The sequence below is a fragment of the Trypanosoma theileri genome (assembly GCF_002087225.1).
Source record: "Trypanosoma theileri isolate Edinburgh chromosome Unknown TM35_Tth_7_V1, whole genome shotgun sequence".
Lineage (NCBI taxonomy): Eukaryota > Euglenozoa > Kinetoplastea > Trypanosomatida > Trypanosomatidae > Trypanosoma > Trypanosoma theileri.
Window position 1 is genome coordinate 918,575 of NW_021639849.1, and position 16,729 is coordinate 935,303.

Here is a 16,729-nt window from a genome sequence, read left to right on the forward strand (position 1 = left end):
GAAGCTTTGACGTAAACCGGATATGCAAAGTTCAGGGAATCGCGGGTTGTTGACGTCTTCTACAAGGATAATTCCTCGTGCTCTACGTCCGAATTACACTCCTTTGTGTACTAGTCATAAGGTATTCGGACAAAAGCAAGCTACTGTTCCTACAAAGTTACGTAACAAACATTTGCTATCAACAGATCATCCAGCTTTTGGAAAGAAAAAGGCTTTTCCATCCGAGAGGCCATTTAAAGGACCTATAAGCATATCGGGCTTTTTTGTGGCAGTAGATCCAAATCTAGCTGCTGGCCCACGTAATCGAATGAACCCTAATGCCCAATTAACAGTACGTGATGGCGATGGAAATATGTCACGAGTTCGATATCGTTGCTATTTGGAGTCATGTACTGGTCTAAAATTAGAAGCCCTAATACGCCTGCAGGTTGGATGGATATCCCCTAAAGTTACATTTTCTTCTATTCCCTATGTTATTTATCTTGGAAAGGGTTTTGATATTAGTATTCCTTTCCTTATTCATTTTACTATGGTTGCGGTATTGGATGAGCACGGTGACCGTACTGGTAGTTTTCTGTATTTTAGTGGGACTCCTATGCTTGGTTTTTCAGCAGGTCTCACACAAATTCGTAAGGGAAAATTAGTACTTAATCCATCAAAGAAGGTAGATCCAATTGAGGAATCTAAACAATTTTTTGGTAAGATTCATGTTAGACAATTAGGCTTCGTCCTACTTAAATGTCTAACCTATGTGTTTTGCCTTCTTGCATGTATCCCAGCTTCACAGCGAGCTCTCCAGTATATGCTTCCTGATCCTTTTCATCGCCATAGTGAGAAGGTTGTTTAACAAGAGACTTCTCCTGAAGAGGCCTTAACAGTTTAATACGATGAAAAAAAAAAAAAGATATATATACGAAAAAAAATCTGTTCTTTTTTTTTTTTTTTAATGGAATCTGTTCCAAGATGTGTATTCTTAATCACAGATTTGCTGCTTCTATTGGTACTCCTTATGTTTAGTTTAGTTTTTCTACGTGTATAAGTATGTTTTTCTTTCTTTCCTTTAATAACTTCTTCATTGAAAGAAATAGTAATCACAAATCTTCTTTGTTATAGTTTTTATTTATTTATTTATTTATTTATTTATTTATTTATTTCTGTGTGTTTGTTTTCCTTTGTTCTTGCTACACCTTCATTTCCTTAGATGAGAAGGACGTTGAGAGTCCTCTGGCAGTATGGTGTTCACACTCCCCATGGGAATGTTTATAATGGGGCCAAAATGAAAAACTGGCCTGAGCAGAAAATACCGGATAACTTTAAATTTACGGAGGAAATGCGTTTTAGGGCAAAATCTTTGCCCCGTGATGTAGGAAAGATACCACGTGACTTTGTTCTCAGTGTTCTTTATCGCCACCAGCCCTGCGAGGTGAGCAGTCTCTGGGAATACTGCACAAATGATCCTTCTATTGTCCTTGACAGCAAAAAACATCTTCGAGATGTCTTAAAACAGGCAAGAGAGGAGGGCTTCATCACATTTGAGCGCGACTCTGTTAGCAGTGAGTGGCTCTGCTACATCACACGAGAGCGCTACGAAGAGGTGCGGCGAATCGCCGCTGCCAAGACGGAGGCGACGGATGTCTATTCGGCTCTCCGCGGCTCTAGTGCCACCGAGACATCCTCATACGCTGAGAGATTCCGAGAGATGAATGATGTTGCAAAGGAAGAACACGTGCGTCGTCTCGAGGAGGAGGTGGCGGCGACGACAAAACATCTGCGCTCCTTCCAGCGAAAGGAGATTGATTACTTGCCGTACACAGACCTTAATGGAAAGGTGAACTTTATGTGGTGGTACGAAACACGGGATGTGCAGCCGAAGGGAGCCGACGTGCTGCCAGGCTCTTCGGATGAGTTCATTGGCGGTGCGAATGATACCGCGCAACTTGAAAAATGAAAATTGTTGGATGTTGTGTTTACTGTAACTAGTTGTTTCTTTTTTTTTTTTGTTGTTGTTCTCTCTCTATCTCTATCCCTATCTCTCCATATATTTTCTGATTGTTGAAATAATATTATTGTTTTTTTTTTTTTTCTTGTTCTTCTTATTGTTTTCATTTTTTTACCGTTAGGATACAATGTCGCAAAGTACGGTGGGGATTCTCCAAGGCGATGAACTGGACTTCTACAAAAACACCCTATATAAATGGGTGCAGGACTGTCCTGTATCACTTACGCCAGGCGCGGAAATGATGCGCTCGTTACGTAAAGAAGTATTGCGTGCAGAAGAAAATAACGAGTCTAAAGAGTACCGTGCTGCTGTTGAGGATATGTTTAAAGTTGTGACAGATTCCTTGATGTCTGCAGCTCACCGGAGTGCCCCGTACACACATATAGACCGCAGCGCACCTCGGGACTATCATGTCACAAAGGATGAAGATGAACTTCTTATGACCGATGACATTTTTGACTCGAATGAAGACATTGATATGGATGGTGAATCTGATGGTGGTATTAAACCCTCTGTTAAGGAGAAGGAACAAAAACAGCGCAAACGAGAGGAACTACGAAAAAAACGTGCTGAAGAAGAAGCAATGCTTTTAAATGAAAAGAAGGTACCTGACGATAAAGGAAATTTTCTAGACACATTGGGCCCATTTCCTGTTCCACGTCTTACCGTTAGAGCTTCAACATACACATTTCCTAGCCGAAAGGCTCTGGAACAGCGTACTGCTATTCCCTCACCAGAATCCTCATCAGAAGATGAGGAGGAGGATGTTTCTGTAACCAGCACTCCATTACCGTGTTCTTCTGGTGCTGAGGCTGTTCCTCATTTAACAACTTTTATGAAACCATTGTCTATGGATTCATTGAAAAAAGTAAGTGAAAGTGCTAAAGTAAAGCAGAACCCCTGCTCATCTAAGGTGGATTATATAACTCAGATTGTCAAAACGGCTGTACGACTTGGATGTGAGAAAGCATGTGCTCTTATGGATAAACATAAAATTATTGAAGAAATGACCAGCCATGTGCAGGCTGGACCTCTACATGCCGCAGCAAGCATTGATTTTTTGCGATCTCTTCCTGAACCATTAAAACAAGATTTGGGACATATGCTTGGTCTTATGGAAGAAAAACCTTCAGTAGAAGCCATGTGGGAACGTATGGTAGCTATGGGATTTCTGGCAGTTTTGACAAATCTACGTTTAAAACCTCTTAAAAAGATTACATCAGAGTTAGCTATTACAGTACCTGATACTAATTCTACAGAAAAATTTTGTGAATCTATTGTTTTCGGTGCCTTTCCATGTGAACGTATAAGAGCAAAGAACTCAAGATCCAAAAAACAGAAGACACTTAATTTTACTGTTCCACCATCTGGTATGCGATGCAAAGGAGATATGGGGTTTATTACTTTTCAAGTTGAGAATATTTCAATTTTACCAAAGGATAATGAACGTCGATATTCACCAGAGTTTGAGTATGGACGACTCAAATGGAGTCTCCTCTGTATGGCGAACAAGGAATTTTTGGCACTTTACTTGTGCCAAACTGGTAGCGTATACTGTAAATTTTTGATAACTGTAGTGAACCACTTGAGTGTGGATGATTCTATCTGTAACGAAGGTACCCAACGTTTTTCTACAAGGTCGCAGGAAAATGACTGGGGATTTAATACTGTGATAAAATTTGAGGAATTACTAAGCCCACGAAAGGGTTTTTGGAAAGAAGATCGTGACAGTATTACGATTGAAGTTGGTATTGTGCTCGTGGAAGCCCCTAAACCGCTTAATCCTGTGAAGAATGCACCAAATAAGGACAAACCGATTGGTCCAAAAGTGGATGAAAAAGCAGTACGTCAACTTATTGAAGCTGAAAAGATGGAACAAATGCGAAAAAAAATCAAGCAAGATATAGCCAAAGCTATGAAGGATCAAGAACGTATACGAAAGGAAATTGCACAACGTGGTAGTAAAGGTTATCATGACTTGATAGAACGGTTTAAAGCGGAGAAACAACGCATCACCAAAGAACAGGCAGAACGAGAACGACGTGAGCAGTTGGAACGACAGCGTGAAATAGAAATAATCAAACAAGCTCAAGAACAGAACGCAGAAATGAAGCGACGTATTGAAGAACTAAAGAAAGAAAATGCCAATTTAATTCGTGGAAAGAAAGAACTTACACAGGAAACTAGGGATTTGAAGAAGACGAGCGAAAAGTATGCACAAGAATTGCAGTCAATTAATGAAAGGAAAGCATCACTCCAACAAGAGGTGAGACAACGTGAGAAAAAAATTGCAGCAGCTCAAAGGCAACTTAACGATCTTTGTCGTGATGATCCACAAACACCAACCTCATCAGATTATGACAATGAAATTATGTCTCGACTGGAAGGATCAGCGGAATAAGTTATAGCAACCGTTTGGAAAGGTCTATGCTGGACCAGATGACTACGTTACTATGACTGCTTGTCGTCACACCAAAGAAGAAAAAAAAAAAACACACACAACAACGCGAAAACGATTCTATAAGCCTTAAACAAAGAAGTAGGAGAAAGGAAAAAGAAAAAAGAAACGAAGAAAAAAAAAGAAAAAACAACAACAACAACAACGGGGTATGATGTGCTTCGTCTTCGTTACCCTTCAACATGATTTTCTGTGGTGTACATGCGTGTGTGTGTGTGGAGAGAGAGAAAGATAGAGAGACCAGAGCACCTTGGTTATCTCTATTTCTTTCTGTTCCTACTAACTAAGCATCCTCAGTTATATTATTTATTTTTTTTTTCTTAATTATCTTTTCACTTTTTTCTTTCTTTTTGCTAAAGGGAAGAACAAGTCATATTCATCATGTTTCTGGGACAATCGTATTTTGCACCATCAGCAGTGGCTGGATCGATCTTTGGTCTAGCGTTAATGTTGTTGGTTGATGGCATCATAGTGGCACAGAAGGAAGCGGACTCAGCAAACCATATAACTTTTATGATGCTTACTCCCGCGTTTTTTTCCATTGTTGGTTTTATTCTCATGATCTTTACTTCTCCCGTTGAGGTAAAGAACGGCGTTCCAAGGGCTAAAGCGGTTCTTTTTATCGGATGGATTGTGTACTTTGGCTCTGCCGTTGCCGCTCTCGTTCTTTGCAGATCTAAGTTTACGGGTTTGCAGAGTCGCGAACGGGCAGTACCTGGAGTGGCACTGGTGGGATTTACAAGTTTAGTGCCACTTTCTGGGTCAATTATTTGGTGGGGAAAACAATCTTCTCTCGATGACTATTAGTTAAGATCTTGTAGAGTGTTTGTGAAAAGTTTGTACTGATGATTTGATGAAGATGATCGCGGGTCCTCAGCCTTCGCTTTGTTTCACTGTTACTGCACTCATCAAGGCTGAGAGAATAAAAAAAGGAAAGGCGAAAAAAACACACACACACACACACACACATACAATATATATATATATATATATTACAAAAGAAAAGGAAAGTATAATAATCACAATTTACTTTAAATTTGATGAGATGTTTTAGAACAGCAACTGCTTTTGTGGTCTACTGCAGGTGCTTTGACAGCTCTTCAAGGTTTGGGAAGGAGCTTGGGTTTGGCCACAAAATGCGTGATATTCCAGTTCTCACGGGTAACCCACGTCCCGTTGCCAAAGAGGATGATTGGCGTTGTTCTTACAAGCTCACAGATCGAATGGAAGATGTAGTTAGAGATATTCTAAAGAAGAATGGTTGGAGTGACACCGAAATACAGCGAGAGATGGAACAGATATTTGAGCGAAAAGAGATGGGTTCTCGTTCGTCATTAAACACATGGTCAACTGTGGAGGAGTTCCAACGAACTCCTTGGTATCGTCGATACAAGCCAACAGATACCTGTGCGGCCAAATACATTTCCTATGAAGTGATAAAATTGCTGGAAAATGCACTTATTGCCCCATCACTAAGGTCCGATCCATATGCTCATCTGCGCAAACGACACATGGAAGATAACTGGATGAATGATAGATTTTCAGAAGAAACTGCAAAATATGTAAGACGTGAACAGTTGGCCAAACAAACTAAAGGTCTTCCAGGATATGGACAGATAACAAGACGCAAATTTTTAGAATTTGATCGGAAATTTAAAGCTTCTTATGGTGCAAAACAGCACATAAATGAGTCATACTCTGCCTGGTTGCAATCTTTAGGCGATAAGTGATGTTATCTTTTTCTCATAGGAAGTTATCGAAGTTTAGTTACTTTCTCGAAAAGGGTCTATTATATATATATATATATATATATATATATATATATATATTGAGTTATATTTTATGCTTGCTTGGATGAGGAATGAATAAATCCCAACGTTTTTTTTTTTTCGTTTTTACTCTATCTATGTTTCTGTACATCTTTATTTTCACCATCCCTTTTCTTATTTCTTTTTATTTTATGTATTTATTTATTTTATTTTTGCTTTTAACTTCATTAAAAAAAAAAAAAAGCCTAATGCAGTGTAAAAGAACAGAGATAACAGGAAGACATTCGAGAAGGGAAAGGGATGAAGCTGCCAATTTGCGCATTGATACAGAAGAAGAGTTTTGGGCATCAAATAAACGCTATCAAGATGTTGAGGAGCGTCGGTTGAAGGAATGGGAGAATTATCAGAGAAGTCATCGATCTACTGAAGAGCAGCAATCTTCTCGCGCCTTCTTAGATGTGTCAATTGGCGATGTTATTGCTGGACGGCTGATACTGGAGCTATTCGAGGATGCTGTGCCCAACACGGTGCGAAACTTCAGAGCCTTGATTACAGGTTCATGCGGCATGGACCCTGTGCTTGGTATTAAATTGGATTACTTGGGTACGCCTGTGCAGCGTGTGGATCACAACAGAAAACTCGTCGTGCTTGGTGGGTTGGACTCATTTAATCTCTCCTCCACAGGTGCGCCTGTTCGGGATGAGGGTTATCGTCAACGCCACACAGAGCGAGGTCTGCTTACTATGATTTCTGAGGGACCCCACACAATCAAATCCGTCTTTGGTATCACACTCGGACCATCGCCTTATCTGGACTTTAAACAAGTCGTTTTCGGCAGGGCTGTGGATGATCTCACTCTATTAGACAAATTGGAGGCTCTACCGATTGACAGTGTGGGTCGTCCTACTATCCCTGCTGTCGTTACGTTTTGCGGTGCACTCACTGGTTTGAGACCAAGCGGTACATGGCCGCTTGTCAAGGAGACAGAGGAAAATGCGGCAGACGAAAATGATGCGACTGAGCATAAAAGGGATCGGTAGTTACAATAGGGTTTTTTTTTCTCTCTGGAAAGTAGAGAATACCCTTTTTTTCCACCCTTTTCTCTGTGAATGTAACAGGTGGGGGATTATAGCCTATGTATGTAAAGCTCATTTTTTCTTCTGTTTTTCTTCCTTTCTTCCTTCCCTTTTCTTGTTGTAGTTGCATACTTTCTTTGAATGTGTGGAATCTTTTTCTTAAAAGCATGTACATCAGATATAACTACACATCATATACCTTTATTCTTTTGTTTTCAGTATAACTTGCTCTGATCAATTTTTTTTTGTCTCTTTCTCTCTCTGTTTAAGTAATTTCAGGCGCGAAAAAAAAAAAAAAATTACCATGTTTTTTTTTTTATTATTTAGTTAGTGGGGTTGGTTGGTATCACACTTTGATTGATATAGATGGTAAGTACAGTAGACTTTAAGGAATGAGTATTATCATTTTTAGCTGTGAGGAAGCGGTAACAATTCTTCTCTGGAAAAGGTTTGACACCAGACACTGTAGACTGAATAAGGGGCCATGAATGAATATCTCGGGTCCGTACTCTTTCTATTAGACTCTAGCTTTGCCTTTAGGGTTCTTTACTCTTTCGGATTTGAAAATGGGACAAATAATGTAAAGATAATCAGGATGGATTTTATCCTTGAAGACAGATTTCCAATGTTTGCTCATGTTGTATTTAATTTTTTGACGACCAGGTAAGTGATGTGAGTGTGAGTGTATCTGTGTTTTTTAGTAATGAGACTCAGTGAGGAAATATTATGGGAGGATTGGAATGTGGAATTTTTTTTTTTTTTTTTTTTTTACTTTTATTCTTCCACCACGTGGAGAGACCAGACGTGTGGGGATTGTGGAATCTGCAAATCTGTAAGTTTTGGTAGGTTGTATTTTTTCGACCGACAGTATTAGTTTCTTTTTATTTGTTTTTTCTTAATTTGTTCTGACATACAGGCTAATTCAAAAGACATATTTTTCCCGTAATGTGCAACTGTTCAGATACAAATAGACTCTGTATTGATTGGGGTGATATTAGTAATTTCTTGATTTTAAACCTCCCCTACGCCCTTAAAAGAAAATTTATGTTTTGTACCCCTATTTAACTACTACTGAAGCAATTACTAGTACCAAAAAGAAGAAAAGGAATAACAAAATGATGAAACGAGGATTCTCTACAAAAGTAAGGCGTTTACAGACTGCACTTGCTATATCACTTGTGTTAAACGTTGTGCTTCTACGGGCACTCTACCTACAGAAAGGTTATCAAGCTTCTGTTGCTGATTCTGAAGAGGCGAAGGATGTGTCATCATCTATGATTACAACCTCTGCTTCTCAGGTGGGTTCTGTTAGGGGCCAGACCTCTGATAAGTATAGAGGTGAGGACGGGTGGATAGGCGTTCTGGAGCGGGTCCCTGTACGAACACTTAATACTTTCTATAATCCAGACGAAGATGAAGAACTTTTCAAGCACCCGAAACGATATGCGAGAAGTCCTGTTCCCAAGGGATCATGGAAGGTTCGTATTGCACCTGGGCGTGTTTTAACTATGGATGAAGTGGCCTTTGCTTATGACCTATGGTTTGAGGAAAATCGTATTTTTTCAACCTTGAGTTGGTTCGGAGTACAGATGCAACAAGACCCCAGTGATGCAATTGTAATTCAAGATATGCTGTGGCGTGTAAAACCAGATTTAATTATTGAAATTGGAACAAATACGGGAGGTAGCGCTATATTTTACGCGACAGTTATGAAAGCCTACAACCCTCAGGGGAAGATAGTTACCCTTGATGTTAAACCGGTTAGTAATTGGGTAAAATCACAGGTAACTGCAAGATGTATGGGATGTATTTTGGGAACTGAACACCCATGGTGGAATGACGGGATGATTCACTTCATTAATGGAAGAATAACTACACCTGAAGTACAGTCTATGGTAGATCGTTTTGCTGCGAACGCCTCTACAGTTGTTGTTATTGAAGATGCTTCACACCGTTATCCAGACACACTTCAAAATATTCAGGCTATTCATAAATACGTTACACCAGGGTCTTATCTTTTGGTTCAAGACACAAAAATGGATCGTTTTGTTACCGCCGCTGGTGCCCGACATGGTAATTATCGTTATGGACCGATGCGTTCAATTGATGAGTTCCTCGCCAAGAACAAGGAGTTTGTAATAGATAGAAGGTTTGAATACCTTCTATATTCTCAACATCACCGTGGCTTTCTTCGAAAACTAAAGCGTGGTGAAACTGCTTAAAAAAAAAAATGGAGTCCTGTATTTTACGTTATTATAGTTCTTGAAGGATATTATATATAAGAAAAAAAAAGTGAGTTTGGGCATCTGAGACACATTGTGTGAGAGGAGATTCGGTGGTATGTTTTCATCGCTTCTCAATCTTTCACAAAAAAAAAAAAAAACATACATGGGAGTTGATGAAAATCAAGTCTGATCTTTTTTTTTCTGTTTTGTTTCCTTTTCCTGTTGTTGAATAACAGTTACATTGGAAATCCACACCTGAAGAATTGTTGGGTTTTGACTTTTTATTGTCTTCTGAAACCATAAAAGAGTTGCAACTGATATGTTTTATACAAAACGATTGATGTTCACTGGTGTGGACATAAACGTAGTTCTGCAAGTATTTCCTCTTTTATGTAAGGTGACCTTGAAATATTTACTGTTGCTATAATGCTTTCCTGGTTTTGATGTTCTTTTCTTTTATTATTCTTGTATTGTTTGCTTTTTTACAGGATATTTTTCTCTCACCCTTTTCCTCTAAAAGGATAATAGTGATTATGTAATGCCGTTTTTCTACTCTCGATGTAATTTCCTATAACCCATTAGCTTTCATATGGTATTTATTCCGTATCACAGCTACCAAAATTGGTGAACAAATTTTTTTTGTTTTCTTTCTCTTTGAGGCAGATGATATTGTCGTCTTGTCAAGACAGGTCTACATGTATACACCGCGAAGACACTCTGTGACTAATTACCGTTAAGAATATACGGAAAGAACGGGACAAAGTATATAATCTCTCAAATGATTTGCGCCTACAGGCATAACAGTATGAAAGAAATATTTGAAGGTAACACCATCCCTAAATGCACATGTGCACCAAACCATGTAGGTTGCAGAAAAATTGAAAGTATATGAAAAATGCCTCAAAGTTATAGGCCTTTCTGTGATTGAAGGGGGGAAAAATGAGACATTGCACTTCCCTTCGAAACCCAGATTTTTGCGCAATTTTCTTGTATGAATATTCTTTAATCATCGATCTGGGAAAGCCTTTTTTATTTTTATTTTATGCAAGTCGTGCACCTCTCTATTCCAACGAAAGCATTTATCACAGCTCCACATTTTGGTTAATGATGATCATGGATTGGGGAAACAGCATAAAGAATAAAATGGAGAAAGAATAGAGGAACTCAATGACTTTCACAATAGAACACAAAAAACTCACGGAAAGAGAAGTTCTCATGATACACATATTTATTGTGTGTGTGTGGGTACGGTGTACTTGTCACTCAGTGTTATCTTTTCAAGAGGGATTATGCTAATGTATCCCAGGAATTCCAACAAAAGTGGCATTTGCTTATATCAGTGAGTTTCCCTTTTTCCAAGTGGTATACTCTCTCCCGATGCTTAGTGGGTCATGTGATGCTGGGTTGTGGTTAATTCTATTGTGGAATTCACCTAATGGCACCTGAGAGACACAAGGTGAGATGATACATTATGCAGAGCCGTGGCTTTAGCCATTGTGGGAGTGTCTGCAGTTGTTAAACCTGAATGGGATGGTTTCAAAACCATTGGTTTTGTGTTTGGAAGTGTGGATGGATAATATCTGTATTATTGGGTAATAAAAATGAGGTTATTTGTTTGGGAGTGTGAAAGGGGAGAAATTTGGGTAAAAAGGATTGTAATGCGATGATGGTTGAGTTTGTCTCTGGATCCACCCATTACATTTTCTTGGGAGTCCATTTCCATCACAATTCTCACTTGACTGCACGGAGCAGCAGATGTAACTGTAAATTATACAAGACACACATCCAGTGAAAGATGGAACTGTTTTAGAGTGGGAAATGGATGGAATGCCGATCTCTACATGCAGCAATGGTAGTTGTGGTTCATTTCGCCATTTACCACTTTTTTTTATTTAATTTACTTGGAACGATTCCTTGACAATTTTTCCTTCTACCATTCTTGAGTAGGGGTGTAGATTGTTGCGTACACTTCTCCGTCATAATAAACACATTATCATCAAGGAAGAGGTTGATGTTCTCTGCCATACTCATTACATGCACCTCATTGATAGGTATGTATGGAAGGGGGAGTGTATTATTTCTCAGGAACTGTAAAGATTAAAGTCACCATTGGAGTCAGTCGCCAACCCCATACCATGCATATGGAAACAAAGGACGGTAACGGTTTCCGCCATTTTTGATATTTGTGTATCACTTGCTTTTGCACACTAAAGTGTACAATTAACAATACATGGTTGCAATGGTGATTCTTAAAAAAAAAAAATAATAAATAACGGCAGTGTGAAATCCTTTGTTTTATCATGGGAATTGGATTTGGATGTTACGAATGCTGGACTCTTCTGACGTGCAGATTTCATTCTCTTATGGGCGTTTCTGTGATAACCCAGTGGACGGTGTTTGTCGTCTGGGACTCTCGTGATAGTGACGTGGGTGTCCTTATTGCACTATATGTATATATATTTCATAAAATTTGAATTTCAACGAAACAAAATAAAAGAAACAAAACAAAATAATAATTATTTTATGCGTATGGGACACATTTCCTTTTATTTTATTTTTAAATCCAAAATGGTTAATGACATTTATGGGCAATTCTAAAATTAAAGTTAAAATGTTAAATTCCACAACCATATTTGACTTAATTAAGAGAAAAAAAGACAACAGTAGCAACAAAATGGTACACAGTGTCTTGGATGACACCAGAGAAATGTTAACTAAACAGTGAAGGAAAAAGTGAAAGATACATCTTGGAAAGGAAAAAAAGGGAATAAATCAGGGAAGACAATGGGACAATAATAATAACCCTCTGGGGCATGAATTCACACGCAATGAATGAGTTTGAATATTTGGCAGTCATCTCTATTAGTGTGTGTGTGTGTGTGTTTTGTTGTTGTTGTTATTTTCTTTCTCTTTTCTATCCTGCTTGATTGGATCTTTTTTTTTGTTTACTTTGTGGTAGACTAGCTGAGAGAACGACAAACCAGACAATAATTTCCTTAAAAAGAGCAATGCGCATTATATCATCTACATGGTGCGTGATGCTGTTGCTGCTGGCGATTGCGGTTACCGCGTCGCATGAGCCGCGCTTCCACGTGCGTCCCCCCACCAATTGGGTCGGCGGCCCCAGCGGGCTTTTCTATGACCTCGACACAGAGCAGATGCACCTGTACATGCAGTACAACCCGTACGACTCGGTGGAGGGTAATCCAAGTTGGTACCACTTCACCTCGACGGATTATTTGAAGTGGCAGGATCAAGGCATTGCACTAAAGAACGATAATGAATACGATCGCAGAGGTGCGTACAGTGGATCCATCACGCAACATGATGGGATACCCGTGCTGATGTATACATGTGCTGCAGATGGTGACGTGCAGCAACAATGCATTGCTTTACCACCCGAAGAAGATGTTCAATCTGGTGGCCAACGTTCGCTCAACTCGTTTGTTAAGCTTCCCACAAATCCCGTGGTGACAGGGGATGATGTGCCTGGCCTTGTTGGACCGAACTACTTTCGTGACCCCACGAACTTCTGGGAGAACCCTGATTACTCATCAGAGTGGCTGGTTGGTTTTGCAGCCAATGCTTATGATGACTATGATACACCTGTATCGAAGGTTGTTCTTTTCAGTACCGGTGATCCCAACTTTACTTCAGACTTCCAACACTCACATGACCTTTGGTATGATGCCTTGGATCTGAGCGACAGGCTTGAACATCCAGACTTTTTCGCAATAGAAGGCGAATACTATTTGAAGTTGTCAACAATGGCCAGTGGTCAAGACTACTGGGTGTATGGTAACTACTGGGAGAATAGTGCAGGTGATACGGTCTTTGAAGAGGACGAATATCACAGCCGGACATTCATCGACTACGGCAGATGGTATGCATCCAAGCACCATTATGATATCATTCAAGGTCTCACTGTAATGTGGGGTTGGATCCCTGAAGAGGACACGGAAGCAGCAATGAAGACTCGTGGGTGGTCTGGTGCAATGGACATGCCTCGTAACGTCGAGTACGATGCTACTGCCCAAAAGTTAAAAACCTACCCCCTGCCGGAGCTCGCCAAGTTGCGTCTCTCTAATACAACGAGTGATGTTGAAATCGGGGTGAATGAGGTAAAAGTGTATAACGCCAACGCCCCGCTGCACTATGAAATGGTGGTGGATTTTGAAATACCTGAGGGATTCACCAACAAACCAGCGGGGAACACAGACACCGTTCCATCCTTTGGTGTTCTCGTACGCTACAAGGATAGCAACACATATACTCGATTCGCTGTGACGATGCCTCCGACTGCAAATATGGGTGCGGGTTTTGACCAAAAAGGAAGGGTGTTGGCCGTGTACGTGGTTTCAAAACAAGCGACTTGCGCTGTACAGTGCCAATCAGATCGTCGTTGTGTCGCATGGACGGTGGTAAATGCAACAGAAGACCCGTCGAGGTGGAGCTGTACACTTATGAGTACCTATGGTGACGTTGTTGCCGCTAATAACTCTGCCACGACAGGTCGTGTGTGGGAACCTATTCTGCTTCTGGACCGAAGCAAATCCGGCACGACTGGATTCAACGAAACCTGGACCGGCCGAGCTCCTCTCGTTGGAAATGGCACAAGGGTACAGCTGCGAGTATTTGTGGATGACACCATCGTTCAGGTCTTCAAGGATGGTGGCCTGGAGTCGCTGACGGGTCGTGTTTACGTTCCCAATAACTATACTGGAGTTGCCCTCTTCTCCTCTAATATAAACTCACCACTCTCGGCCAAAGTCTCTTTCTACGAGATGGATACTGTACATGAATCGGATGGGGATGCAGCGTGGCATACAGCAGGATCACACGTTATTAAAGTAATGGTTTTGGCAGTTACTCTTCACACCGTATTGCCGCTGCTTCTTTTTTGAAGTGCAAATGAACAGGAAAAATAAATGAAATAAATATATAACCGTAAATAGGAAAAGAAGGCATATATGTATTTTTATCTTTTAATTGATGTATGGGCGAACGGAAAATATGGGCATTGTAGAACGTACCAAAGAAAAAAAAAGGTGTGTGGTTGAGTGCACACCCTCTGTTTCATTATTTTTTCATAATGATATGGGGAAAACCTTTCTAGGTACGTTGAGATGGGCGCCATCGTCAAAAAATATCCCATTTTCCCTTCCGTAAGGGAAATATAGTGAATATATATTTCTTTTTTTACTTTTATTTTTATGCTTATTTGGTCAATCAATGCAAGGACTTTTCAGCAATATTTTTAAATGGGGAGACTGTGGAAGAAAAAATGGAAAATGAATTTAATTGATAAAATATGTTATTTTTCTCGTATTTTTTTTTACTTTCTTACAAATGTTGCCATTATTTCTTGCTCTAAGAGCGTTTTGTTTGTTGTTGCCTTTATTCTTTTTTTTTTTTTTCGTTTCTCTATTCTTTTTTCTCTCACCTACAAGGTGTCGCAGAAAAGGTATTGCAATTCTAGTGTTTGCATGGGGCCTGGTGAAATTGCCATTCGCTTTCTACGACGCTGCAGCATTCTCCAGGATTATGTGTGGTTATTTACTCCCAACTGTATATATTTTTCCTAGGGATGATGAAATTGTGAATTGTCCACGTTAATTTACCAGCGTTGCGGAAAACACTTAATAGGAGTCTGCGCTACGGTGCTGGGGCGAAGAGGGAAGTGAAATAAAGTGAGTGGACACACCTCATATTGCAAAGAATTCTCAGTGTGTTTCTGCATGCGAATTCCAATCATTAATAATACAGAAAAACAACACAAACAACAACAAAGGAAGATATTTGGTACAGGATTAAGAGGGAAAATGAAAGAAATAATACTGTAACATTACGAAAATAGTTTGTGACCAATATTATTTTTATGGTTATTTCTTCTTATGGTTTCTGCTGATGCAGAGCTCGTTTTATTATTATTATTGCTATTGGTCATTCGCACAAATGGAGGATGGTTGGAGAATATTGGTTTGGATACCCTTTCTAGTGATCCACACTCATCGTCATTGATATGGATTTTAATGTGCGAGTAAATCATTAGAATTTTCTTGAATATGACGGTATACTTTTGACCACGTATGCGTACCCACACTCTCTGTCAGGCACTGCCTTGTTCAAGTTATAACTTTGCACAGAGTGAGAAGTATTCCCACATTATTGGAAATGCATTTCACACGACGGTCCGCGCACAGGAAAAAAAAAGAAAATGACTCCATTCAAACAGTCCAAACAGATCTCTATCAATATTGTGTCGCACCTCATCCCGTTCTTTCCCTACTTGAAGAAGGCGCCGTGTCCAAGTTCAAATTTTAAAGTGGGGGTCTCTGGCGCCCATTTGTTTCCGATAAAATAAAACAAAAAAAAAGGGAGAATTCATTTGCGCAGACGCATCCGTTACACACTTGGGGTCTCACCCAAATGATTGCGCTGCCCTCTGTGCCCACCCCCTTGGGTTACACCCTTTGTTTGCGGTGAGGGGTAACTGTTTAGAAATGAATCTTGCTCCCATTGCTGCGGAAATTTTGCGAGATGAACGGTGACAGGGGCGTTGTTCCTCACCCAAAGGGGTGCCCAATTACAGCATTTCGCGTTCGCGAGATCTTGATCCAGCATGGCGTTGTGCGCGAATGGAAAATCTCACCGGATATCCCTGATAATGGAAGGTGCCGGAGGGTAAATGCTGCAACGTCCGAAGGTTTAAAAAGGAAAAAAAGAAAAGGAACGGACATCCTCATCGCAATTCCCAAACGGCAAACGAACTCCCCAACGACACGCGTGATGGGCTGCGGGCTTTCCCACGAGCGCGGCTCATGGGAACAGGGTGTCAGAGGGGAATTGTTTTCTGTTTGGGGTAATGTGGATTTTGAGGGGGAAAATTTGCGGAGGGAAACAATTATTGTAATTTATTTGTTTTATATATAAACTCTGAAAGGGCAAACGGATATGATCGCATTTAGTTTGCTGCAACGCTGATGTCCATCTCTTGCTCTCATGTTTTTTCTGTATTTTTACACAAACTGATAATCTAAGTGTTTGCTTCGGTTGTTTCTCGTTTTTGATTCTATCGAGATCGTTCTTTTCGCGCCCTCCCACCGCATCCCTGTAGATTTTTTTATTTTATTTTGTTTTTGCTTTTCCATCTAGAGAACCGGCATGCGCTGCTGGAGTATCCCGAAACCGTGGGCGCAGTC

General features: G+C 40.1%; 9 protein-coding genes across 9 annotated transcripts; all 9 read left to right on the forward strand.

Annotated features, from left to right (window-relative positions):
- Window positions 1-22: 22 nt before the first annotated feature.
- On the forward strand, window positions 23-847 carry TM35_000075100 (uncharacterized protein; the record flags this gene model as incomplete). The annotated part of the gene is made up of 1 exon (XM_029023956.1): window positions 23-847. The coding sequence occupies one exon, from the start codon at window positions 23-25 to the stop codon at window positions 845-847; it is 825 nt and encodes a 274-aa protein (XP_028885152.1).
- A 354-nt stretch (window positions 848-1,201) lies between these two features.
- Window positions 1,202-1,948, forward strand: TM35_000075110 (uncharacterized protein; the record flags this gene model as incomplete). The annotated part of the gene is made up of 1 exon (XM_029023957.1): window positions 1,202-1,948. The coding sequence occupies one exon, from the start codon at window positions 1,202-1,204 to the stop codon at window positions 1,946-1,948; it is 747 nt and encodes a 248-aa protein (XP_028885153.1).
- A 178-nt stretch (window positions 1,949-2,126) lies between these two features.
- TM35_000075120 (trichohyalin) lies at window positions 2,127-4,400 on the forward strand (the record flags this gene model as incomplete). Its single annotated transcript, XM_029023958.1, has 1 exon — window positions 2,127-4,400. One exon carries the CDS (start codon window positions 2,127-2,129, stop codon window positions 4,398-4,400), a length of 2,274 nt encoding a protein of 757 aa, XP_028885154.1.
- A 438-nt stretch (window positions 4,401-4,838) lies between these two features.
- Window positions 4,839-5,264, forward strand: TM35_000075130 (uncharacterized protein; the record flags this gene model as incomplete). Its single annotated transcript, XM_029023959.1, has 1 exon — window positions 4,839-5,264. The coding sequence occupies one exon, from the start codon at window positions 4,839-4,841 to the stop codon at window positions 5,262-5,264; it is 426 nt and encodes a 141-aa protein (XP_028885155.1).
- Window positions 5,265-5,497: 233 nt separating this feature from the next.
- On the forward strand, window positions 5,498-6,187 carry TM35_000075140 (uncharacterized protein; the record flags this gene model as incomplete). Its single annotated transcript, XM_029023960.1, has 1 exon — window positions 5,498-6,187. One exon carries the CDS (start codon window positions 5,498-5,500, stop codon window positions 6,185-6,187), a length of 690 nt encoding a protein of 229 aa, XP_028885156.1.
- A 287-nt stretch (window positions 6,188-6,474) lies between these two features.
- TM35_000075150 (cyclophilin) lies at window positions 6,475-7,266 on the forward strand (the record flags this gene model as incomplete). The annotated part of the gene is made up of 1 exon (XM_029023961.1): window positions 6,475-7,266. One exon carries the CDS (start codon window positions 6,475-6,477, stop codon window positions 7,264-7,266), a length of 792 nt encoding a protein of 263 aa, XP_028885157.1.
- Window positions 7,267-8,417: 1,151 nt separating this feature from the next.
- TM35_000075160 (uncharacterized protein) lies at window positions 8,418-9,524 on the forward strand (the record flags this gene model as incomplete). Its single annotated transcript, XM_029023962.1, has 1 exon — window positions 8,418-9,524. The coding sequence occupies one exon, from the start codon at window positions 8,418-8,420 to the stop codon at window positions 9,522-9,524; it is 1,107 nt and encodes a 368-aa protein (XP_028885158.1).
- Window positions 9,525-12,535: 3,011 nt separating this feature from the next.
- TM35_000075170 (beta-fructofuranosidase-like protein) lies at window positions 12,536-14,431 on the forward strand (the record flags this gene model as incomplete). The annotated part of the gene is made up of 1 exon (XM_029023963.1): window positions 12,536-14,431. One exon carries the CDS (start codon window positions 12,536-12,538, stop codon window positions 14,429-14,431), a length of 1,896 nt encoding a protein of 631 aa, XP_028885159.1.
- A 1,636-nt stretch (window positions 14,432-16,067) lies between these two features.
- On the forward strand, window positions 16,068-16,460 carry TM35_000075180 (uncharacterized protein; the record flags this gene model as incomplete). Its single annotated transcript, XM_029023964.1, has 1 exon — window positions 16,068-16,460. The coding sequence occupies one exon, from the start codon at window positions 16,068-16,070 to the stop codon at window positions 16,458-16,460; it is 393 nt and encodes a 130-aa protein (XP_028885160.1).
- Window positions 16,461-16,729: the final 269 nt, after the last annotated feature.